Source organism: Anas acuta, unplaced genomic scaffold (assembly GCF_963932015.1).
Source record: "Anas acuta unplaced genomic scaffold, bAnaAcu1.1 SCAFFOLD_204, whole genome shotgun sequence".
Classification (NCBI taxonomy): Eukaryota; Metazoa; Chordata; class Aves; order Anseriformes; family Anatidae; genus Anas; species Anas acuta.
This window is the reverse complement of record NW_027076267.1, coordinates 44,688-62,861: the sequence shown is the minus strand read 5'-3', so window position 1 is coordinate 62,861 and position 18,174 is coordinate 44,688. Positions and strand designations below refer to the sequence as shown.

Genomic DNA, 18,174 nt, shown 5'->3' with positions numbered 1-18,174 from the left:
AACACACTGACGGAAACGTCGGCATTGAGTTGCACCTGGCTCACGATTTGCCAGTGTTTGCCTAGAAAGCTCCATGGTTTATATAGCATAGATAGATCCTGAAACAATTGAGAAAAGTTAGACTTGGAGCACTGTGTCCAGCAGTTCTGGGCTCCCCAGTACAAAAAAGACAGGGGTCTCCTGGAAAGAGTCCAGCGGAGGGCAACAAAGACGATAATGGGGCCTGGAGCATCTCCCCTGTGAGGAAAGGCTGAGAGACCCGGGGCTGTTCAGCCTGGAGAAAAGACCGAGAGGGGATCTCCTCAATGTGTATAAATATCTGAGATGTGGTGGACAGAGGGATTTGGCCAACCTCTTTTCAGTGGTTTGTGGGGACAGGACAAGGGGCAATGGCCACAAAATGGAGCCCAGGAAGCTCCGCACCAACATGTGAAAGAACTTCTTCACGGTGAGGGTGACGGAGCACTGGGACAGGCAGCCCAGGGAGGTTGTGGAGTCTCCTTCTCTGGAGATATTCAAGGCCCATCTGGATGCCTACCTGGGCAACCTGCTCTAAGGAACCTGCTTTGGCAGGGGAGTTGGACCCGATGATCTCTGGAGGTCCCTTCCAACCCCTACAATTCTAACAAAAAGGACTGGTTCATATTCATACTGGTGCCACAGTGGTGGAAGACGCTTATTAGACTGGCCTAGAAACCTGAAGTAATGTGCTCAGGAGTGCTAGCTAGTATCCCAAAAACTCAGCCCTGTAGAATGCAGTCACAGGAGAAAGATGACAATGCACTTACAACAGATTAGGAAAAAAGCTAGGAAGCAGAAATGGATATTTTTATGGTGTACTCTTTTGAGCACCTCAGAAGTTCTTGTCACCTGTCTTGTCTGTGATTCCTCAACTTCATGTTCATTATATAAAGGATTTCTCAAAAAGTCATTTTAGAGAACAAGAAAAGCAAACCATATACACAATCTCATTAAAAATGTCAAGCATAGATAAAAAACATCATACGATGGGTGAGCAATGTCTGACGGGTAGGGCTCAGAGGGTTATGGTAAATGGGGCTACATCAGGCTGGTGGCTGGTCACCAGTGGGGTCCCCCAGGGCTCCGTTTTAGGGCCAGTTCTTTTCAATGCTTTTATAAACAATTTGGATGTAGGACTAGAAGGTGTTTTGAGCAAATTTGCTGATGACACTAAACTTGAAGTTGTTGACTGTTGAGGGTGGAAAGGCCTTGCAGAGAGATCTGGACAGATTGGAGAGCTGGGCGATCACCAACCGCATGAAGTTTTACAAGAGCAAGTGCCGGGTCCTGCACCGGGGACGGGGCAACCCTGGTTATATGTACAGACTGGGCAATGAGATGCTGGAGAGCAGCTCTGCAGAGACGGATCTAGGGGGGTCGTGGTTGACAGCAAGTTGAGTATGAGCCAGCAGTGTGCCCTGGCAGCCAGGAGGGCCAACCATACCCTGGGGTGCATCAAGCACAGCACTGCTAATCGGTTGAGGGAGGTGATTGTCCTGCACTGCTCCGCGCTGTGCGGCCTCACCTCGAGCACTGTGTGCAGTTCTGGGCACCACAGTACAAAAAGAACATTAAACTGTTGGAGAGTGTCCAGAGAAGAGCTACGAAGATGGTGAAGGGCCTTGAGGGGAAGACATATGAGGAGCGGCTGAGGGCACTGGGCCCGTGCGGCCTGGAAAGGAGCAGGCTGAGGGGAGACCTCATCGCGGTCTATAGCTTCCTCATGAAAGAATCATAGAAACACAAGGTTGGAAAGGACCCACAAGATCATCTAGTCCAACCATCCTTCTATTACCATTACTACCTATTACTAAAATAGCAGTAAGCACAAATGAAAGCTTAAGAACACTTTCTATTACTATAAAAATAAATAATTTGTAATACATGGTTAGTAATATTTAGCAAACAGTGTGCTACCACCATCACAATGGCCTATTACACCTTCTAGCTTCAGAGGCATCCTTATACATCCAAAATAGAGAGGAGGATATAAACTATATGGATCTCTCTCAGCAGTGGTTTCACAACAATTAGAAGGAAGAAACAGTTGCTGAGAAGCCACAACAAGCTCAAGTTAATTTCTGGACTTTGAATAATTACTCCTTAAGTTCTCTCTCTCTCCATACAGTAGAGCACGCTCCTGACTAACTTGTACAGTGCACTCTGAATAGGAGAGATTTGTTTGCCTAAGCTAAAGGAAGAAATAGAAAACCAAGAAAGCTACTTAACTTTTAACACTTAAATTAAATGTTAAGTTACAAAAGTTCACAGGCCATGAGATAACATAAATAAATCCCTTCTCGAGCTAAAAGATCTCATTTTTTTTTTCAGGAGCGGCCTCCCTGAATCTAAATAATCCTCTCACAGGCAGAACAGAGTGTCCGTTCTAACTCTTTATCAGATGTGGAAGAAGAGATCGAGATGACCAGTGCCTAAAAAAAAGAGGCACTCTCTTTTCAAGGCAGACTGATCGGCACAACAAATTTCATCTGTTCTCAAGCACAAGCAACTCTAAGATAAATGGGTTCAAGGATCTTCAATGTGAAGAGTGAATATCCAAGCGTATACTGGGAACACCTGACTTGGACCATGGACGCCTCACACAGATTTCTGAGGAGTTCGGACAACTCCGAAATCATCTTTTACAGGAAGAGACCAGAGAATTTGACTCAGTGTAAAACTGGCACAGGCAGAAATCTCCCCAATTACAGATGCTCAAGCGCATTAGTTAAAAAGAGATTAGAGTGTGACTAGAGAGAAGTCTCAAACTCTTGTTATATACTTAAATTTCTCTCCAAGGATGGAACAACTGCTATCACCGTGCATGACTGGCTGTAGAGGGAGAGAGCGAGTGAAAGACTTAGAAAAGCACCTTCCCTTCGTAGTCCTCCCGCTCCCAAAATGGTTCCCAAGGAAAACTACTGACAGACTAAGGTTAACTGCTTTGAAAGGGCTGTGTGGGTGGACCCATTGTCTTCAAGTTCAAGCTTTTTCCTGCAGAAACTGCCAACAGTTATGCCAAATATAACAATTGTTTTGCAAGGTGGATAAACGTCTTCCAGACTGAAAGGGAGAAGTCGTACTGTTGTTGTCTGTGCACAGACAGCTAAGCAGTGAAGAGCAATGCTAAACAACCACGATACCCCAGAACACACAAATACTGCGTAACAGTGACAGAAAGTGCTAGAATTCAAAACAAAAATTACCTCCACCAAATCGGTTTTGTCGTAGTCTTCTCTCTGGTTGTAAATACACTGATTAATGACGCCATATACTTTTTCCAGGTGATAAATGTCAAATCCCTTCGTTATCTCAGTGACAAAGCATAACAATTTCTGAAGACAACAATGGAGCAAAACAACAACTTTAGAATAGTACCAGATCCTTTGAATACGCTCTATATGTTTTCGGAGGTTGAACAGTAACAATACAAGTGAGAGCCTACTTTTTCTTACGCTATTAAATAAAATGTGACACTTCAGAGAACAGATTAAATATCCCATGAGATTTCAGCAGGGAAAATGACTTAATTTTTCATATTTCAGAGAAAGGAAAGGCTGAAATTTCGGACAATCTTTTACTACTAACCAATCTATCACATCAGTGGTTGTAATTGCAAGTCGACTGCTCCCAAAGCAGCAGGGAATGACACGATCCTCTTTGTAGGACAGCTGCTGCCACAGCAAAGCCACTGTTGCATTTCATTAGAGAAGCATTGCAGCAGCGCGGGGCACTGTAAAAAGGCTGCAGATCTTGTAGATACAGCTGTGCCAGCTGGAAAAGGAAGCACCCTTAGGTGATTACCTTTACCCACGTGTGCCATGCCTACAACTCTGCTGGCAGAACAGATTGCTCAAACGCCCAGAGCAAAGGTGGATTAGTTTGCTCAATCCTACCTTTAAATTCAGGGGTGGGTAAATAGCAAAGCGACTGCTTGTAGCAATCACCTCTCTCTCACACAGTCATTTCTATTACCAAAGATGCAGAGATGATAATCTCTGGCACAGCAACAGTGACAAGCTAGTGGCAGCACCTTCTTCCACTGCCACAGCTGTCCATTACCTGTGTGAGCCTGCAAGCATGTAGCTTTAGGGAGCAGCCATACCAAATGGAAATACTACTGCCCCCTGGAAATAATGCTGCTTATCATCTTATCAGCAAACTCTGCCTCCTTCATGTATATATATATATATGTGTATATATATATATATATATATATACACACACACAATATAAGAAATTCTAATACTGCACTTTCAAGGAATTTCAGAAAAGTAGTCACTTCTCCATGGCTAGCTAGTTTACGTCAACCTGCTAACTTCAGGTTTAATATCATCACTGCAAGAAATAAAGATCCTTTTCAGGTTCTTAATACATCAAAGCATGAAAAAAAATCCCCAAAGAAAAGCCCTCAAACCCATCATAAGAATTATGAATCATTAAAATGATATCCATAATAGTACTAGCAGGTTGTCAGTGTGGTATTTTAAAATTCAGCAAGGCCTTTTGTCTTAAAAATTAGGCAAAGAATCTGTCTCCTAAACTACAGATGACCAGAAGCAAATGGTAGCCTACAGAAATCTCCATGAGGTGTGGAAACTAAACAGTCACAGTGCATTACAGGCTGAATTATTTCACTATCTGTATGTCCTTCCAATTAATTGTTTTAATTGGCATTGGTTAACAATGGGCTTAATTTGCAATTTTACATGACGCAGGAATATGTCCTATTTGAGCATTAAAAAAAAGCTGAAATTAGACATACTTTGAGCTCATAGCGATCCACAATAACTATGTAGTCTGTCTCCGTAGGGACTTGTACAGTGTTCTCATCACTTATCTGTTGTTGGTCTTCTTCCCAAGAACGTTCAGGAGTCACCGCTTGAAATGCCCAGGAATCTGGAAGGACACAGATTTCTTCAGTCAGGTTTTCTGTTTATCTAGAATACAGTCTCAGTGAAGTATCCTGTACCTGCCAAACAGTCTCTTTCTACAAATACAGAGACAGAATTGTTATCGTCTTCACTGAGAAATACTTGGCTTCTCCCTTCTTTCCAGCTAAAGTCACTGCTCCACAAAAATTAGAAACTAAGACAAAAAAAGCAAACAAAAATACCCACAAACAAACCAAAAGCACTAATGAAAAGCTTAATAGTGGAAAAAAATAGTCATGTTGCCAATTCAGGTTAGGGAACACATCTTAGAGTACAACATTAGGGCTTAAGTCTCCTATTCCACATGTTACTCTGGATCCACGCATCTTGAAGTGCAGCTTTTTCACCTAAGCTGCTCGTTATTGGAAAGCACCTCGTACAATAAAAGAATGTCAGTGACTGCTGGCTTTCAGTTAGGTACCATTAGAAAAAAACAGACTTCAGAATCAAAAAAACAGCACCTACAGAAACATGCGGGCTTGGCTTGCACAATTAGAGGAGCAACATCATTACGGAATAAACTGTGTGATGACTTTTGAGAGCTGTAACAGAAAAAATAGAGTGAAATTGAAGGCTAAAGCTAATAAATAGTGCAATCCTCCTCAGCAAGAATAAGGTGCTAAAGGATCCGTTGGACTTCTCCCTTACCATTTGAACTTGGATTTTCATTAGTTATAGTTCCCCATCTTGGTGGGGAATATTCACAAAGCTTAGCACTTTCCTTTTCAGTGTTAAGTTTTACTTGACATATGTCAGAAACATGTTTGTCCACAAACTCTTCTTCATCACTATCGTTTTGGTCATCTGTTGGTACTCTGTTCTCTGTATCGAATTGAGAACTCCTTCTTCGCTTTGCTGCAGCATGCGCACAGTTGTTCCTTCTGCACTTTCTTTCTGACGCACCTACAAAGAGACAGCATAAAAAAGTAATCCAAAACATAACCAAAAGAATTCTTTCTTCAAAATCCATTATCTTCATCTTACTTGACTGACAAGGAAAACAAAGGAACTGAGCTACCACTGCCTACATATGCTGAGAAAAGAGTTGTAAGTTAATGGGGTCAGTTTGCTATTAAGATTAAAAACAAGCAAACAAACCACACACACTGCTATGGAATTTCATTCACTAAACAGTCACTTTCAGGATTTTACATGCTGAGGATTCTTACTTTGGATTGGCAGTATTAATACAACGTGAGGTTATTTGATAAAGTCACTGTCTTACTGCATGAACTAATACAGATGAACATCATAAAAGCCTCTGGAAATAAGCTCTCCTTCGAGTCTGGTATCAAGCTGAAGACTTCAAAAGCTGAATACATGTTTGGAAGAGATTAATTAATGAGACAATTTTAAGGGAATATTCAAAGGAGAAAAAACGTGAAGACTTATACCTCGTATGCTTCCTGATTCGGTAAACCTTTTGTGAAAAAACAAACTTTGTGGTTTTGCCCAACATTCGTAGTATTCATATAGTATTGCAAAAGGATATGGGTGGAGTCCATGGCAAAATTCCCACTCTCACTAGTTAGACTTCCCTCCTTCAACTGGAAATCACAGTATGAGGTAGCTAAGATTTTAGCATTTGGGGAAGGGAGGGGTGGAGTGGGGGTAAAAATACCATTTTGCATAATTAAAAACTAGTTAAGTATTCAGAAACTGCCATCCACAACATTTTTTACCTCAAGAATTAGCAATTTAGGGGCGACTAAATGGCAATTGGGCCGTCAAAGTTTTTGTTTGTTTGTTTTGTTTTATTTTGTTTTTTGTTTTTTGTTTTTTTGTTTTTTGTTTTTTGTTTTTTGTTTTTTATATTGTAAACCAACTTTCTTTGAACTTTAATTCATAACTATATTGAATGGATGACCTCTGGATTTCTCTCTCACATTTTGAAGTAAATTTGAAAACAAAATACCTCTGGCATAAAGAGCCAGGCATCAGAGACACCTGTTGCGCCTCAAGAACAGAGAAGGTATGAATGACAAGAGCAGCTGAATAAAATGCAACTTACCATTAGAAATGGGTGTACTGGCATCTACAGGTGCCGCTGTCATCGCCTCATTTTCATTACTCTCTTCATCTGGTTTGTCGTCTTCAGTAGCAGGGTTCTGCTGTGGTGACTTGGAGTTGTCACATGGAGCACATGCTGGAGAGGTGCGACCTTGCAATAAAGAATAGATACCAAAGATCTTCGTTGTGCATTTTCAGTTACAAATGCAGAGACAAGTCTTAAAATCCTTAGCGTTAAAGCACGTACCTCTTTTCTCACGAGATTCTTTAATTTGTTCACAAAGTCGTCCAAACTCTGTATCCATTTTGTTCCTCACCATTGAATATGCAGTGTCTTGCAAAACATAGGCTCTGTGACAATCTGAAATTTTACAGACTTTAACTGAATGTTGTCTACCAACCAATGAAACTGTTTTGATCACAGAAAAAAATTGCTTTCTTCATAGGTTGGTTCCGAAAGGTTATCTCAGTGAATATTTTCAGCATATCAACATAGAAGTTAATTAAAACAAAAGCACTAGTTCCTTGGGAACATTTATATCACAATTCCATGCCCAAGTAGCAAAATGATACAATATTTACAATGTGGTAAGAGATGTTCTCTGTGGATGTCCAAAATCATCGAATCCATCCAAAGTCTATTGTCCGCACACAGCATTTATCCATCTATACGTTTGACAGATTTTTTAAACTAGGGCTAAAAAGCACATCCTCACTTGTAGATCTTTGATCTGGGTAGTACTCTAAGGCATTGTTACAGATTAGATCGATGTCCTTCAGATAGTCTCCTGCAGCGGGGTACTGGCACGAGTCAATTTGAGTCAGAACTGTTAAAAGATCCATCGGCTCTTTAATCCTTGTGGCATAGTCAGGTACCTGCAGATCAAATACAAGCATTCAGAGGTTTTCTTAACCTTGCACACTGTCTACCAAAATTACTCTGAAAACTTTAAATAAACGACTTCCTAAAAACCCTGAACATTTGCGATGCATCAGAAGATGCTGAAATTAACCAGTTTGCTTCTCAAAAATGGAAGGGCTCTTTCAACTGGCATTAGAGCTGCTAGGAGAGGACAACAAGAAGTAGGGAGGTCAGAAGCACGTGCATGGTACAGAAGAAACACTGAGGGTGGGAGATTCATTTCACTTTGCTTCAGAAAATCACAACAGTGAAAGCTGAGTAAGCCATCCGACATTCTTTTTGCTGTCAACATTGAGGAAAAGGTGCATAAATTGCACCTGTGAAGTACCTATTGCAGGCATCTACTTTAGAATGAGATAACTGGGCCCAGAGGTGCTGATTTCTTCCCTCAGACCATAAGAGGAGCCTAATGACTAGTTCAGATGAAGACATACGTATCTGTCTAGATTTTTCACAGCTCAAGAACCTAGGAGAAAAGGGGAAGAAAAGCCAGTGGATGCCCACATGAAGAGGCCTTTGCTGATCCGCAGGTATAGTCAAGTTACACCTGTCTTTGAAATATACGCCCCTAGTTTAGGCTTATCTAATCAATTAAGGAGAAAAAGGGATCTAAACAGCCTATTGGAGGAAAAAGAAAACACACTGCACTTATGGTTGATTCCTCTTGAGGAGTTCCAGATGAAACAGAGAACAGGATCTCAAAACTTATTTTTACAAACTGCTGCTCCTATTCCTGTTCCCACAGGAACTGACAGTCCAATAAAGGGCTTTAGACTTCATTAAAGTAGTCCTGTAAGTACTGTTTGTAATTATAAGGAAAGATCTCTGTGCTTTTCAGTGCTGTGACATGCCTACATATCAAAGCCTTTTCACGAGCAGACTGTGTTGGCATTTGGACTGGCTTTTTAGAATGAAACCAGGGCTTTCAGCGAATAATCCGATAAGAGACATCTGAGAGTCAGCAGAAGTAAAAGCACTGCCTCTGCTTCTTGCAAAATCCTAATAGTGCAGCCCTAAAAACGAAGTTGAACCTTCCCCAAAACGCTGAGAAATACAAACGCTGAGAAGTTACAGACACACACAGATCAGCACTAGTTTACCTTCTGTGGGTCAACGGGCTTTGCAAATTCCCTGAAACGTCTGTCAGTGGCAGGTCTGTGAGTAACGTCCCTCAAGAAAATTCTAAGTTCACGCAAGGTATCCTCCTCTTCCTCCTCCAGCATCCCTACTTCTTCCTCTTGTGGCTTGTGAGGCTCAGCTGGTGGTGCTACAGGCAGGACTTCCAATGTCCGATCAACTTCAATTAATCAGGAAAAATTAGCCAATTTACAGTACTCAAATACAAGCATATGACAAAATTACTGACAGAAAATGACCACCAAAGCAAATCCCAAAGAGCTAGTAACTTCGATAGGAAAGTTTTAGATGTACTTCTTATATCCTCCTCACCTGTTTTCTTTACAGGAGGCTTAGCCACTTGATTTAGAATTAGGTCCTCAAAAAAAGCTGCTCTCTCTGCCCTACCAGGCAACTCAATATTGCACACTTCTCCAAATTCCTTATTAAATAATTTTTGGATCTAAAGCAGAAGGAGGAAAGACATTTCAGATTTAAGGCCACAAAAACTCATCTTCTATTCCAAAAAGATGAGTACTTTTTAAAATGAATAATAACCTGAAGAACACAAACTGAAAAAAGTTATCTTCCTGGCCTTAAATGGCTACATTTTCACAGGCTGGCACGGCAAATTCAAATATCACCTTTAAGAATCACCTGTAGAATTAAATCTTGGTGAAGGGATTGTACGCTACACTGATAAAGTAATGGCTTTCACCACATCCAACATCGCTTCCTTTGTATTTACTTGCCTTGCTGCATCCTTTACTTAGAACCTTTATGGCTATAGAGGGAAGAGAAAGGCTTCAGCAGACAAGTGAGGGCTTTTTGCTGAGTTTTTATTTCTCTACCAAAAGGTGTCTGAAGTAGCTAGTACCTCTACATCTTCCTCCATTTTCAATTTCTAGTATTAAAAGGTAGGTAAGGAATTTCACTACTTATTTTAGAAGGAATTTAGAACCTGTACAAAAACTTCTGTGGGAACTCAAGCACTTTCAAAGCAGTTGATAATAAACACATCTAGGTAAGACCTGTTCTCTTCCCCCAGTAACTGAGACAAAATAATCGGAATGAGAACAGCGTGTTCCTGTTTTGGGCACCTTCCCTTAATGTAAACTCTCAGAAGTCAATGAAGTTCTGCATGTACTTTTACTACAGTTTATTTAGGAATACAACTAGAATTCCATTCCAAAGTTACTTGAGCAGAAATTGGAACTCAGCTTTCCAGCTTGGAAAGCTTTGGCCTATATGAAGAAAGAAACTGATTTTTTTTTTTTTTTTTTAATCAAAGTGTTTCAATTCTCTACTAAATTGCATTATTAGCAGTTTACCCAACATAGCATGGAATGGCAGACTGTCAGAAGAAATCTCTTCAGTAAAAACATCTTCTTGTCATTTCAAGCACTGCATATTCTTGACTGAACCACTTTGTAGCCACCAGAATTATTGTATTAATTTATTATTTGCATGCATGAGAAGGGGGTGAAAGTCACTTGCTTGACTCAGAAAAAACCTTAAGCAGATGCTTTCACAGTATTCTTTTTCTCTAAGCAAATTTTAAGTGATTTGTTAGGGTGCCTGAGTAATAACAGTAGGCATTTAAGAAAGCGCAGCATTTTGATGCTGAAAGCATTCATAAATTACAAGACACTGAAGAAATAGTAAGAAAAGTATTGACAAATACCTCTTCTGGGAGATCTGAGTGACGTACATCAGACGTAGCAAGCAGCAAAACTGGCGAAAATGCTGGAAGAGTTAGAGTTAGAAAAGTAAGTTTCAAGGCAGGTCCAACGTTGTCCCACCATAAATGGATATCTGGGACATAAATTATGCTTGGTGCTGTCTTCTGAGCATTTCGGATCAGCTAGTGAAAAGGAAAGCTTGGGTAAGAAAACTAAAACACGTAGAATAACCTGTTAATACATAGCTACATAGCCACCTGACTGCCCCATGAAAGGAAACTATGTGAACAGAGTGGCAAGCATCCTTTCACATAAGGAATTTCTCTGTGCACCCTTTCAGATTACCAGTATTCGAAGAACTCTAGTCAGAAGATGGGAAGGATATATTCAGGCAGTGGCTAGACACCGTAGCTATATGGCCACAGCCACAATCATCGCATAACAAAGAAAGGAAATGTCCCTCTTATGGGACACATCAGTATTCAGTCGTGTAACATGTCTGTCCTTACTTGTATGGCTCTCAAATGGAAAATGTGGACATGTACAACATCCAGATTGTTTGTGGTTTTGTCTAAAAGAAAAGGGGATTTTCAGACAGAAGCAAACATCCCAGCACATTAAAACAACGCCACCTCCATTACCAATGAATTTTGCTCACCTTACTTGCAACTCGATTGATCCTTTACATACAGTCAGTGAATCCGATGAGAATAAAAAGAAAAAAGGTACCTGTCTGCAGATCTCTTCTGGCGGTGCAACGTTTGTAAGCAGAACAGAAAGGTCCAGGGTGTGAACGGGAAACTTCTCCAAAGCGTGCAACACCACGGGTGCCACGTAAGAAACCTGGCCGTACCCTTCTTTTCCTACTATTAGCAGACGGGGCCGGCGTGATGTTGGTTCACAGAAAGCACTCCTAGAACAAGAGTTAAGAAAACAAGTTTATAAATGAGGTGCTGAATAGACACACACAGATGTTCCAAGTAATTTTCCTATAGACTTACTTTTCCATCCCCAAATAATCCAAATGGTAGCGGTACATTAAATACATGTAAGATTTCCAGTTAAGTTATTCAGTCATTCCAATTGTTTCATCTTCTTCCCTTGTGTTGCCTATTCTGTACTGAACCAAGACTGCAAATTAATATCCCTGCAATCTTGCTTTACTACTAGGAAATAAATTTGTGAGGAGCATTTGTTTCCCCACTACAATCAGGCTGTACCTTTGCTGGCTTAAATCAAAGATGCTAGAGACTTAGCCTTGCTCTAGAGGACAGAAAATCTTCTGGACAGCACAGCAATAGAAACTGAGAAAAATAACTGATCCAGCTGTGACAACATGATCTAACTTTCCAACAGTGGGCTTGCATGACTTCCATACTAAAATACCACAAGATTAACACAACTTGGTGGCTTAACAAATAAAGACACCATTCAGATTTTTCTCAAGGTGTTTTAACAAGCCATTTCTCAGTTTTCTTTCTGCTACATAATTCACCATTGGTTTAAGAATCCTGGAAAACAGAAGGGCAAAAGGTGGCAACACAAACCCATAAAGTTGGGGTATTTTTAGCTAAAAGGACAGACAGGACATTTATGTGGTCTTGAGTCTTTCAAAGAATGCCATGGATTAAGTCAACGTGTTCTGGTAGTCTACGGATCACTTTGGCTTAGGAAGACAAGCCTGGGCTTTTCAATTTGGTCATTCAGAGCAACTTCATTACCACTTTAGTCCCTTCACCCTTTCTCCTTGTGAATACCAAGCACCCCTTCAACACACAAACTTGATGTTACCCCTTCGTCTACCACCCCTCGCACTTTTAACAGCTGGAACTGTTTACAAAGACTCAGCAGTCCTGAGAATCTAAACATAACACGGATCTATCTTTCTTTACCTGCTGAAACAGAGGCGTTTTTTCTCTGGTCTGTCAGGCATTCCCTCTTTTAATTCATCTCCAGAAACCAAGGATGCATCGTCATCACTGTCGAACATATCATCTTTTAAAATAGGATTTAAATGGTCTGAAAGACAAAAGAGGTTTGTTAACTTTCCTGAATAGCCTTTGTCTCTTTCTCTTACATGAATACAGCTTCTAAATCAGTGCCAAAACCCTTTCTTCATTTGAGAGCACACACTGAAAGCTATTTCCTAGAGTTCATCCCACCACAGATCTAAGGAGATGGCACAAGGCCCTACAAAGCTGTACTAAGTCCCACTGATGTGTACGTATAAGGTACGCTACTCTTGGTGATTTTTTTCTCCCCCTTAGAATAAAGGAGATTACAAACAATTTCCGCAGTTGCTAAATAGATAAAAAACAAACAAACAAACAAACAAACAAACAAAAAAAACAAACAAAAAAACAAGACCATTTCTTTCTGGAGGAGGTTCCCACAATGAAAGCACGGGGATTAAGGATGTGATGGCCACAGAATTCCATTCATCTAGTAAATATCAGTGCTAATTGATCTCACGTGCACATGTATAGTACGATCTACAAACATTTAAATTAGGAGACTGGTTAAAAATGATGATAGCTAAAACAATATTTAGCTTAGACCAGTTATACTTGTATCCTGGTCCTGACATTCTTCAGAAAGGAATTAGAAACATTGACCTAGAAATGCTTCCCCTCCAAATATCTGAGTTTTGATTTTTTAAAGAAAAATAGGTGCCTTATACTTCAAACCTCAAGTCAACCTCTACAAATGCTAATTATCTTAGCTGCCGTCAGAAGCAGGATGCTTCAGTAGAGAACGCATCGTCCTTTACTGTGTATTGAGTCATTCAGAGCTTCCATTTGGCATTTCAGTTTCGAATCCAGAATAAAACCTATGCGTTATCTTCCAGACATGCCCAAAAGAAAGACATGCACATGCAAATAATAAAATTCTACCATCATTATGTCTGAAAGGTTTAAGTTGATTGCACAAACCACAAGTTTTTGCTTTAGCAGAATTATAAAGAAGTGGATGCTGTGGTTATACCTTGCTGTCGGTCCTCCTTTAGTGCAAGCTGTGCATGCGGGAAGATCTTCTGCACAACTTGTAAAATATTCGCTCCTGATCTTTTAAAAAGTGGCTTGAAAATGGGTGATAGTGCTTGTCCGGGTGAAGCCACGATCCTGTTTGATGCCGGAACAACCTTCTTCAGAGCCATGAAAAAGTCCTTTGCTTTTATTTTAATAGAATTAACGTCTAGTAGCAACTTCTCCCTACTTGCATAAATCTGAGGATAGCATCGACGTAGAGAGCACAGCGCAGCTTCAGTACATAAAGATTTGATATCTGCACCACAGTATCCTAACAAACAAAAATCAAACGTTACATAAGTCAAGGCCCAGGTTTACAACATGCAACATTTAAACAATTTGTAATGCCAAAACCAAACAGGTTAACAGGGAATTCAAAGTGCTACCGCTCTGCAGGGAAGTTTCATGTTGCGCACTGATATCCTGCGCTTATGCAGCTGAAGCAGACTCCTCATCAAAAACTATACTCTTGAGGAAGATGCCCCAGAACCATTTAACGTTTTCAGACAACAAAAAGAACGACAACAAAGAGTAAATAGATGAAAGCATCTAACTCTGATTGCTATGAAGGCGTGCCAGCTGCCTTGTTGACTAGTTGTGCAGCAAGGCACAAGAGCTTGGGCACTGCCTGGTACAAGCTAAGGTTCTTTACAACTTGCTCACAAGCAAGAATCCATTTTGGTTTCAGTCTTACCAATGCATTTCTCAGCTAGTTCATCAAGCAACATGTCCGGTGGCTTAGGGGTCCAGTCACGAGTATGAATCTTGAAAATTTCTTTTCTAGCCTGGAAGCAAAATCATTGCATTTTAGCTTGTCCCAAGTTTTCCTTAAAAATACCAACAAGAAACAAACAAACCAAAAAGCAAGCAAACAAACAAACAAACAAAAAAAAACCAGTCCTCCCTCAAAACCCCTCATCTATTAATACGCTTTTCTTACTTGCTCAACTTTCAAGTATTTTACAGTTATTTAATATACACTCTGCATTTTCAACCAGGAAATTGAATATTTCTTATTTGTTATACTGAACTTTTTCTAGGAACCTACAATGAAAGAAAAGGCATTTATAGCTTCAATAACAAGTTTCCAAACTATGAGACCTAATGACCCAGAGGAAAATACTGTAATGAAAAATTTATCCAGAAACATTTCTTTGTTGTCCAAAAAACTTCTCTAAAACTTAGCAAGCTTTCATTGTGACAGTCTCATTACTTCATCACATTTGCTTTTCAGTCAGTAAATGCACAGAAAGCACTTCTGGCACAATGCTTCAAATTGCTACAATTACTATAAAGAAGAAAATAATTATGACTCAAACTACTACCACCGATCCGGGGCACAATCAAATGCAAACACGTCCCCTATTCATTCAGAAGTGAAGGATTGAGACCAAAAACACAACTTCATGATGAAAACACCCAAGTGGACTAAATAATTAAGCAAACAGGTACAACTTTGCAGTGTCTCCACATATCACTCTTTTGTTCAAGTTGTCAATTATTTTTTTTTCCTATAAAGTTGGACTTTGCCATGGTAGCACTAACATTCAATTTAAGTTCTCACCTCTTTATTTGGCAAGTTGAAGAGGAACTCTCTGCCAAAGCGTCCTGGTCTTCGTAAAGCAGGATCTATAGAATCCAGTCTGTTGGTAGCTCCGATTACCACGATCTCCCCTCTGTTATCTATGCCATCCATAAGCGTCAGAAGAGTTGAAACAATGGAACTAATAGAAAAATATAGTTTTTATTTACTGGTTCAGTAAATTTTATTACATTCCACGTGACTTTCTTGATGCCGGAACAACCTTCTTCCTAGTAGTCATTCAAAAGTGGGAAAAAAATAGTCTACCAAGTCGGGGTTTTTTTTGGTTTGATAATAAATCTGCAGACTGGTAAGTCATCAAGCACTTCAAGACTGTTTGATATAATCTCTACAGGAGGAACAGCCAGTGTTGGAAATGAAAAAAAGCAGCCCGTTTCTTCAGAGTCTTAAGCCTATGCTACTAGGGAAAAAAAACAAACCAAAACAAGAGGAGAGGAGAACAACAGCGGGAAATTTACCTATTCTCCAGGTGTTCAATTGCAAAGCCTCCTCTGGAGGATCAACAGCTGTGAATTCAGCGTGCTTAGGAGAAATCAGATCTATGTCTGAACCACAACTATTTCAGCAGTATCACTACCATGTTACTCTGAAGAAGCAGTCAGCACCGTTTCTATGTTAGGAAATAGCTGAACAGAGTCTGTTATTCACAGGAATTATTCAGGCAGGCTTCTTTAGGAAGGCTGGGTTTCACTAGAACATTACTAGCCTGTAAGCCTCATGGCATCACCTTCCATCTTGACTGCTAAACCTCCTTGTCCCCTACTATCTTCTTTGCCAAGGTACAGCTGTCCACATTTACTTTTCCTACTTGGCTGGACTGAATTTAAGAAGGGATCTTGCATCTAAGAAAGGGAACAAAAGTTGCTGCCCAGCAGCGTCTGGCTCAGGGAGGAGTGGGAAAGCTCTGTGCAGCCCCCAAGGTCCGTTCAGCAGGAGGCAGGAGGTGCTCCAGGCTCACAGCAGCAGTTCCCTTGCGGCCTGTGCAGGGAGAGGCCCCTGGTGGAGCAGGCTGTCCCCCTGCAGCCCATGGGTCCCCCGTGGAGCAGATCTCCACGCTGCAGCCCCCCTGTGGCTGGAGGAGCCCCCGGTGGAGCAGGTGGCTGTGGCCTGGAGGAGACCGCAGCCTGTGGAGAGCCCCCGCAGGAGCAGGCCCCGGGCTGGACTGGAACAGGCTGTGCTGAGCCTGCTTTGCCCGTGACGCTCCTTGTGGAGTGATCTCCCTGTCCTTCTGGCAGCCCTTGAGCCCTTTCCAGCCTCTTTTCTCCCCTTGGCGTTGGAGGAGGGGCAGGGAGAGAGCGCTTGTGCTGGAGCTCAGCTGCCCAGCTGAGGAAAACCACCACAGTTTGCTCTCTCTTGCCGCTGCTGCAGCACGCTGGTAGCAGCCAGCAGCGTCTGTTCTTCGAGCCTCAGCAAGCCCACAGCATCTTCCTTGAAGGGATCCCTTTCCTTCACGCCTGCCAGGCGCCGCCTCCAAAGGCTGAGGGCTTGTGCCCCGTTTGCAAGCGCTTTCTCAGTGCCCCCTTCCCCAGAGAAGGATCCCAGCTGCTTGGCTTCCCTGCCCTCTGCTGCCAGGCTCCCGCAGCTGCTATCCCAGCAGTGCAGCAGCCAGCTGACAATGTGCTCGCCTGGAGGACAGCTGCAATCTTGTCCCATGGCTCGCAGCTCGCCCAGGGATGGGGATCACCTGCTTGCTGCTGCTTTTCTCTCTGCTCTCCTTTCCAACAGCCTCCTGTTCCCTGGGATGGCCCTACCTTGGGGTAGGCTGCCTTGCCTTCCTCTTGCTCCTTCCCCTTCTTGGGAGGACTTTCTGCCCTTCCGAAACGAGATGACTTCTGCATGCATTCCTTCCCCTTGTGTGTATTGGCGCCTGAGACAGCACCGGGGTAGTCCCCGGAGCCAGCTCTTAGGGCCTGTGCCAGGCTTGGAGGGGCTGCAGGGAACATGCCAGGGGCTCGAGGGGCTGCAGGGCGAGTGACAAGGCTTTGAGGGGCCTCAGGTCCCAGCGCAGTGGTTGAAGTCGATGCAGGGAACATCAGAGTTGTTGGACGGGCTGCAGGTAAAATGCCAGGGGTTGCGGGGGCTGCAGGGTGCTGAGTCACAGCTTTGCATCAGGTCAAGACGCATTTTCCTAGAACCATCCATTTCCTCCTGAAGGGGCTGAATAGCATGGAACGGTCTTCAAAATGCACAGAGCAGACCCCAGCAAACGTAGGGATGCTGCTAGCAAGTAGGTAACTATTTTGTTGCTGTTCTTAACATTGCTTCACAACAACAGATGCAAACATGATAAGATTAAATAATAATCATTATAATTTTATAGTAATAAAACAACGCCATACTGTACAACACAGTCAATAAAGTGGATTTAATGCAATAAAAATAAAACCCATTTTTCCCATCCCAATGAGTTCCTATCCCCATCATCACTTCCCATCCCACTGATCATTTCCTATCCCAACAACGTCCCAGTTCTGATCCCAAGGCTGAATTCCCAACTCCCACCCACCCATCCATCCAGCCATGCACCCATTTTCTGCATTTTCAGGTCACAAGACTCTGATGAAGGCCACCTCAGCCTTTTCCCCGAAAAAAAAGCTGCTCTTTATTGTGAAAAACTTCACTTTTGCACAACACTGCAGACCCAGCCAAGATGGTCCTGCAAGACAAGGTGAAACAAACATACAAAACCCATATGGATGGAAATTGGTTCATCTAAACAAATTCCTACCACGAAATCCTGATCCTCAATCTCAGCACCGATGAAAAAAGAGGATACAGTTCCCTCCTCCGAGGTCCCTCTCTGCCCCTGCTCCCCGTGGGCTCCTCTCCATGGCTGCAGCTGCGGCCCGGGGCCTGC

The 18,174-nt window shown here is 42.0% G+C and overlaps 2 protein-coding genes across 2 annotated transcripts; both read right to left on the bottom strand.

Annotated features, from left to right (window-relative positions):
- Positions 1 to 2,656: 2,656 nt before the first annotated feature.
- Positions 2,657 to 7,461, bottom strand: LOC137849199 (ATPase family AAA domain-containing protein 2-like). The gene is made up of 4 exons (XM_068668696.1): positions 6,967 to 7,461; positions 5,604 to 5,858; positions 4,787 to 4,920; positions 2,657 to 3,356 (listed from the first exon to the last, which is right to left on the bottom strand). The coding sequence occupies exons 1-4, from the start codon at positions 7,007 to 7,009 to the stop codon at positions 2,940 to 2,942; spliced, it is 849 nt and encodes a 282-aa protein (XP_068524797.1). The 5' UTR covers positions 7,010 to 7,461; the 3' UTR covers positions 2,657 to 2,939.
- Positions 7,462 to 7,590: 129 nt separating this feature from the next.
- Positions 7,591 to 16,970, bottom strand: LOC137849195 (ATPase family AAA domain-containing protein 2-like). Its single transcript, XM_068668692.1, has 10 exons — positions 16,675 to 16,970; positions 15,279 to 15,438; positions 14,409 to 14,499; positions 13,671 to 13,985; positions 12,578 to 12,704; positions 11,415 to 11,598; positions 10,688 to 10,867; positions 9,337 to 9,466; positions 8,988 to 9,184; positions 7,591 to 7,841 (listed from the first exon to the last, which is right to left on the bottom strand). The coding sequence occupies exons 1-10, from the start codon at positions 16,968 to 16,970 to the stop codon at positions 7,632 to 7,634; spliced, it is 1,890 nt and encodes a 629-aa protein (XP_068524793.1). The 3' UTR covers positions 7,591 to 7,631.
- Positions 16,971 to 18,174: the final 1,204 nt, after the last annotated feature.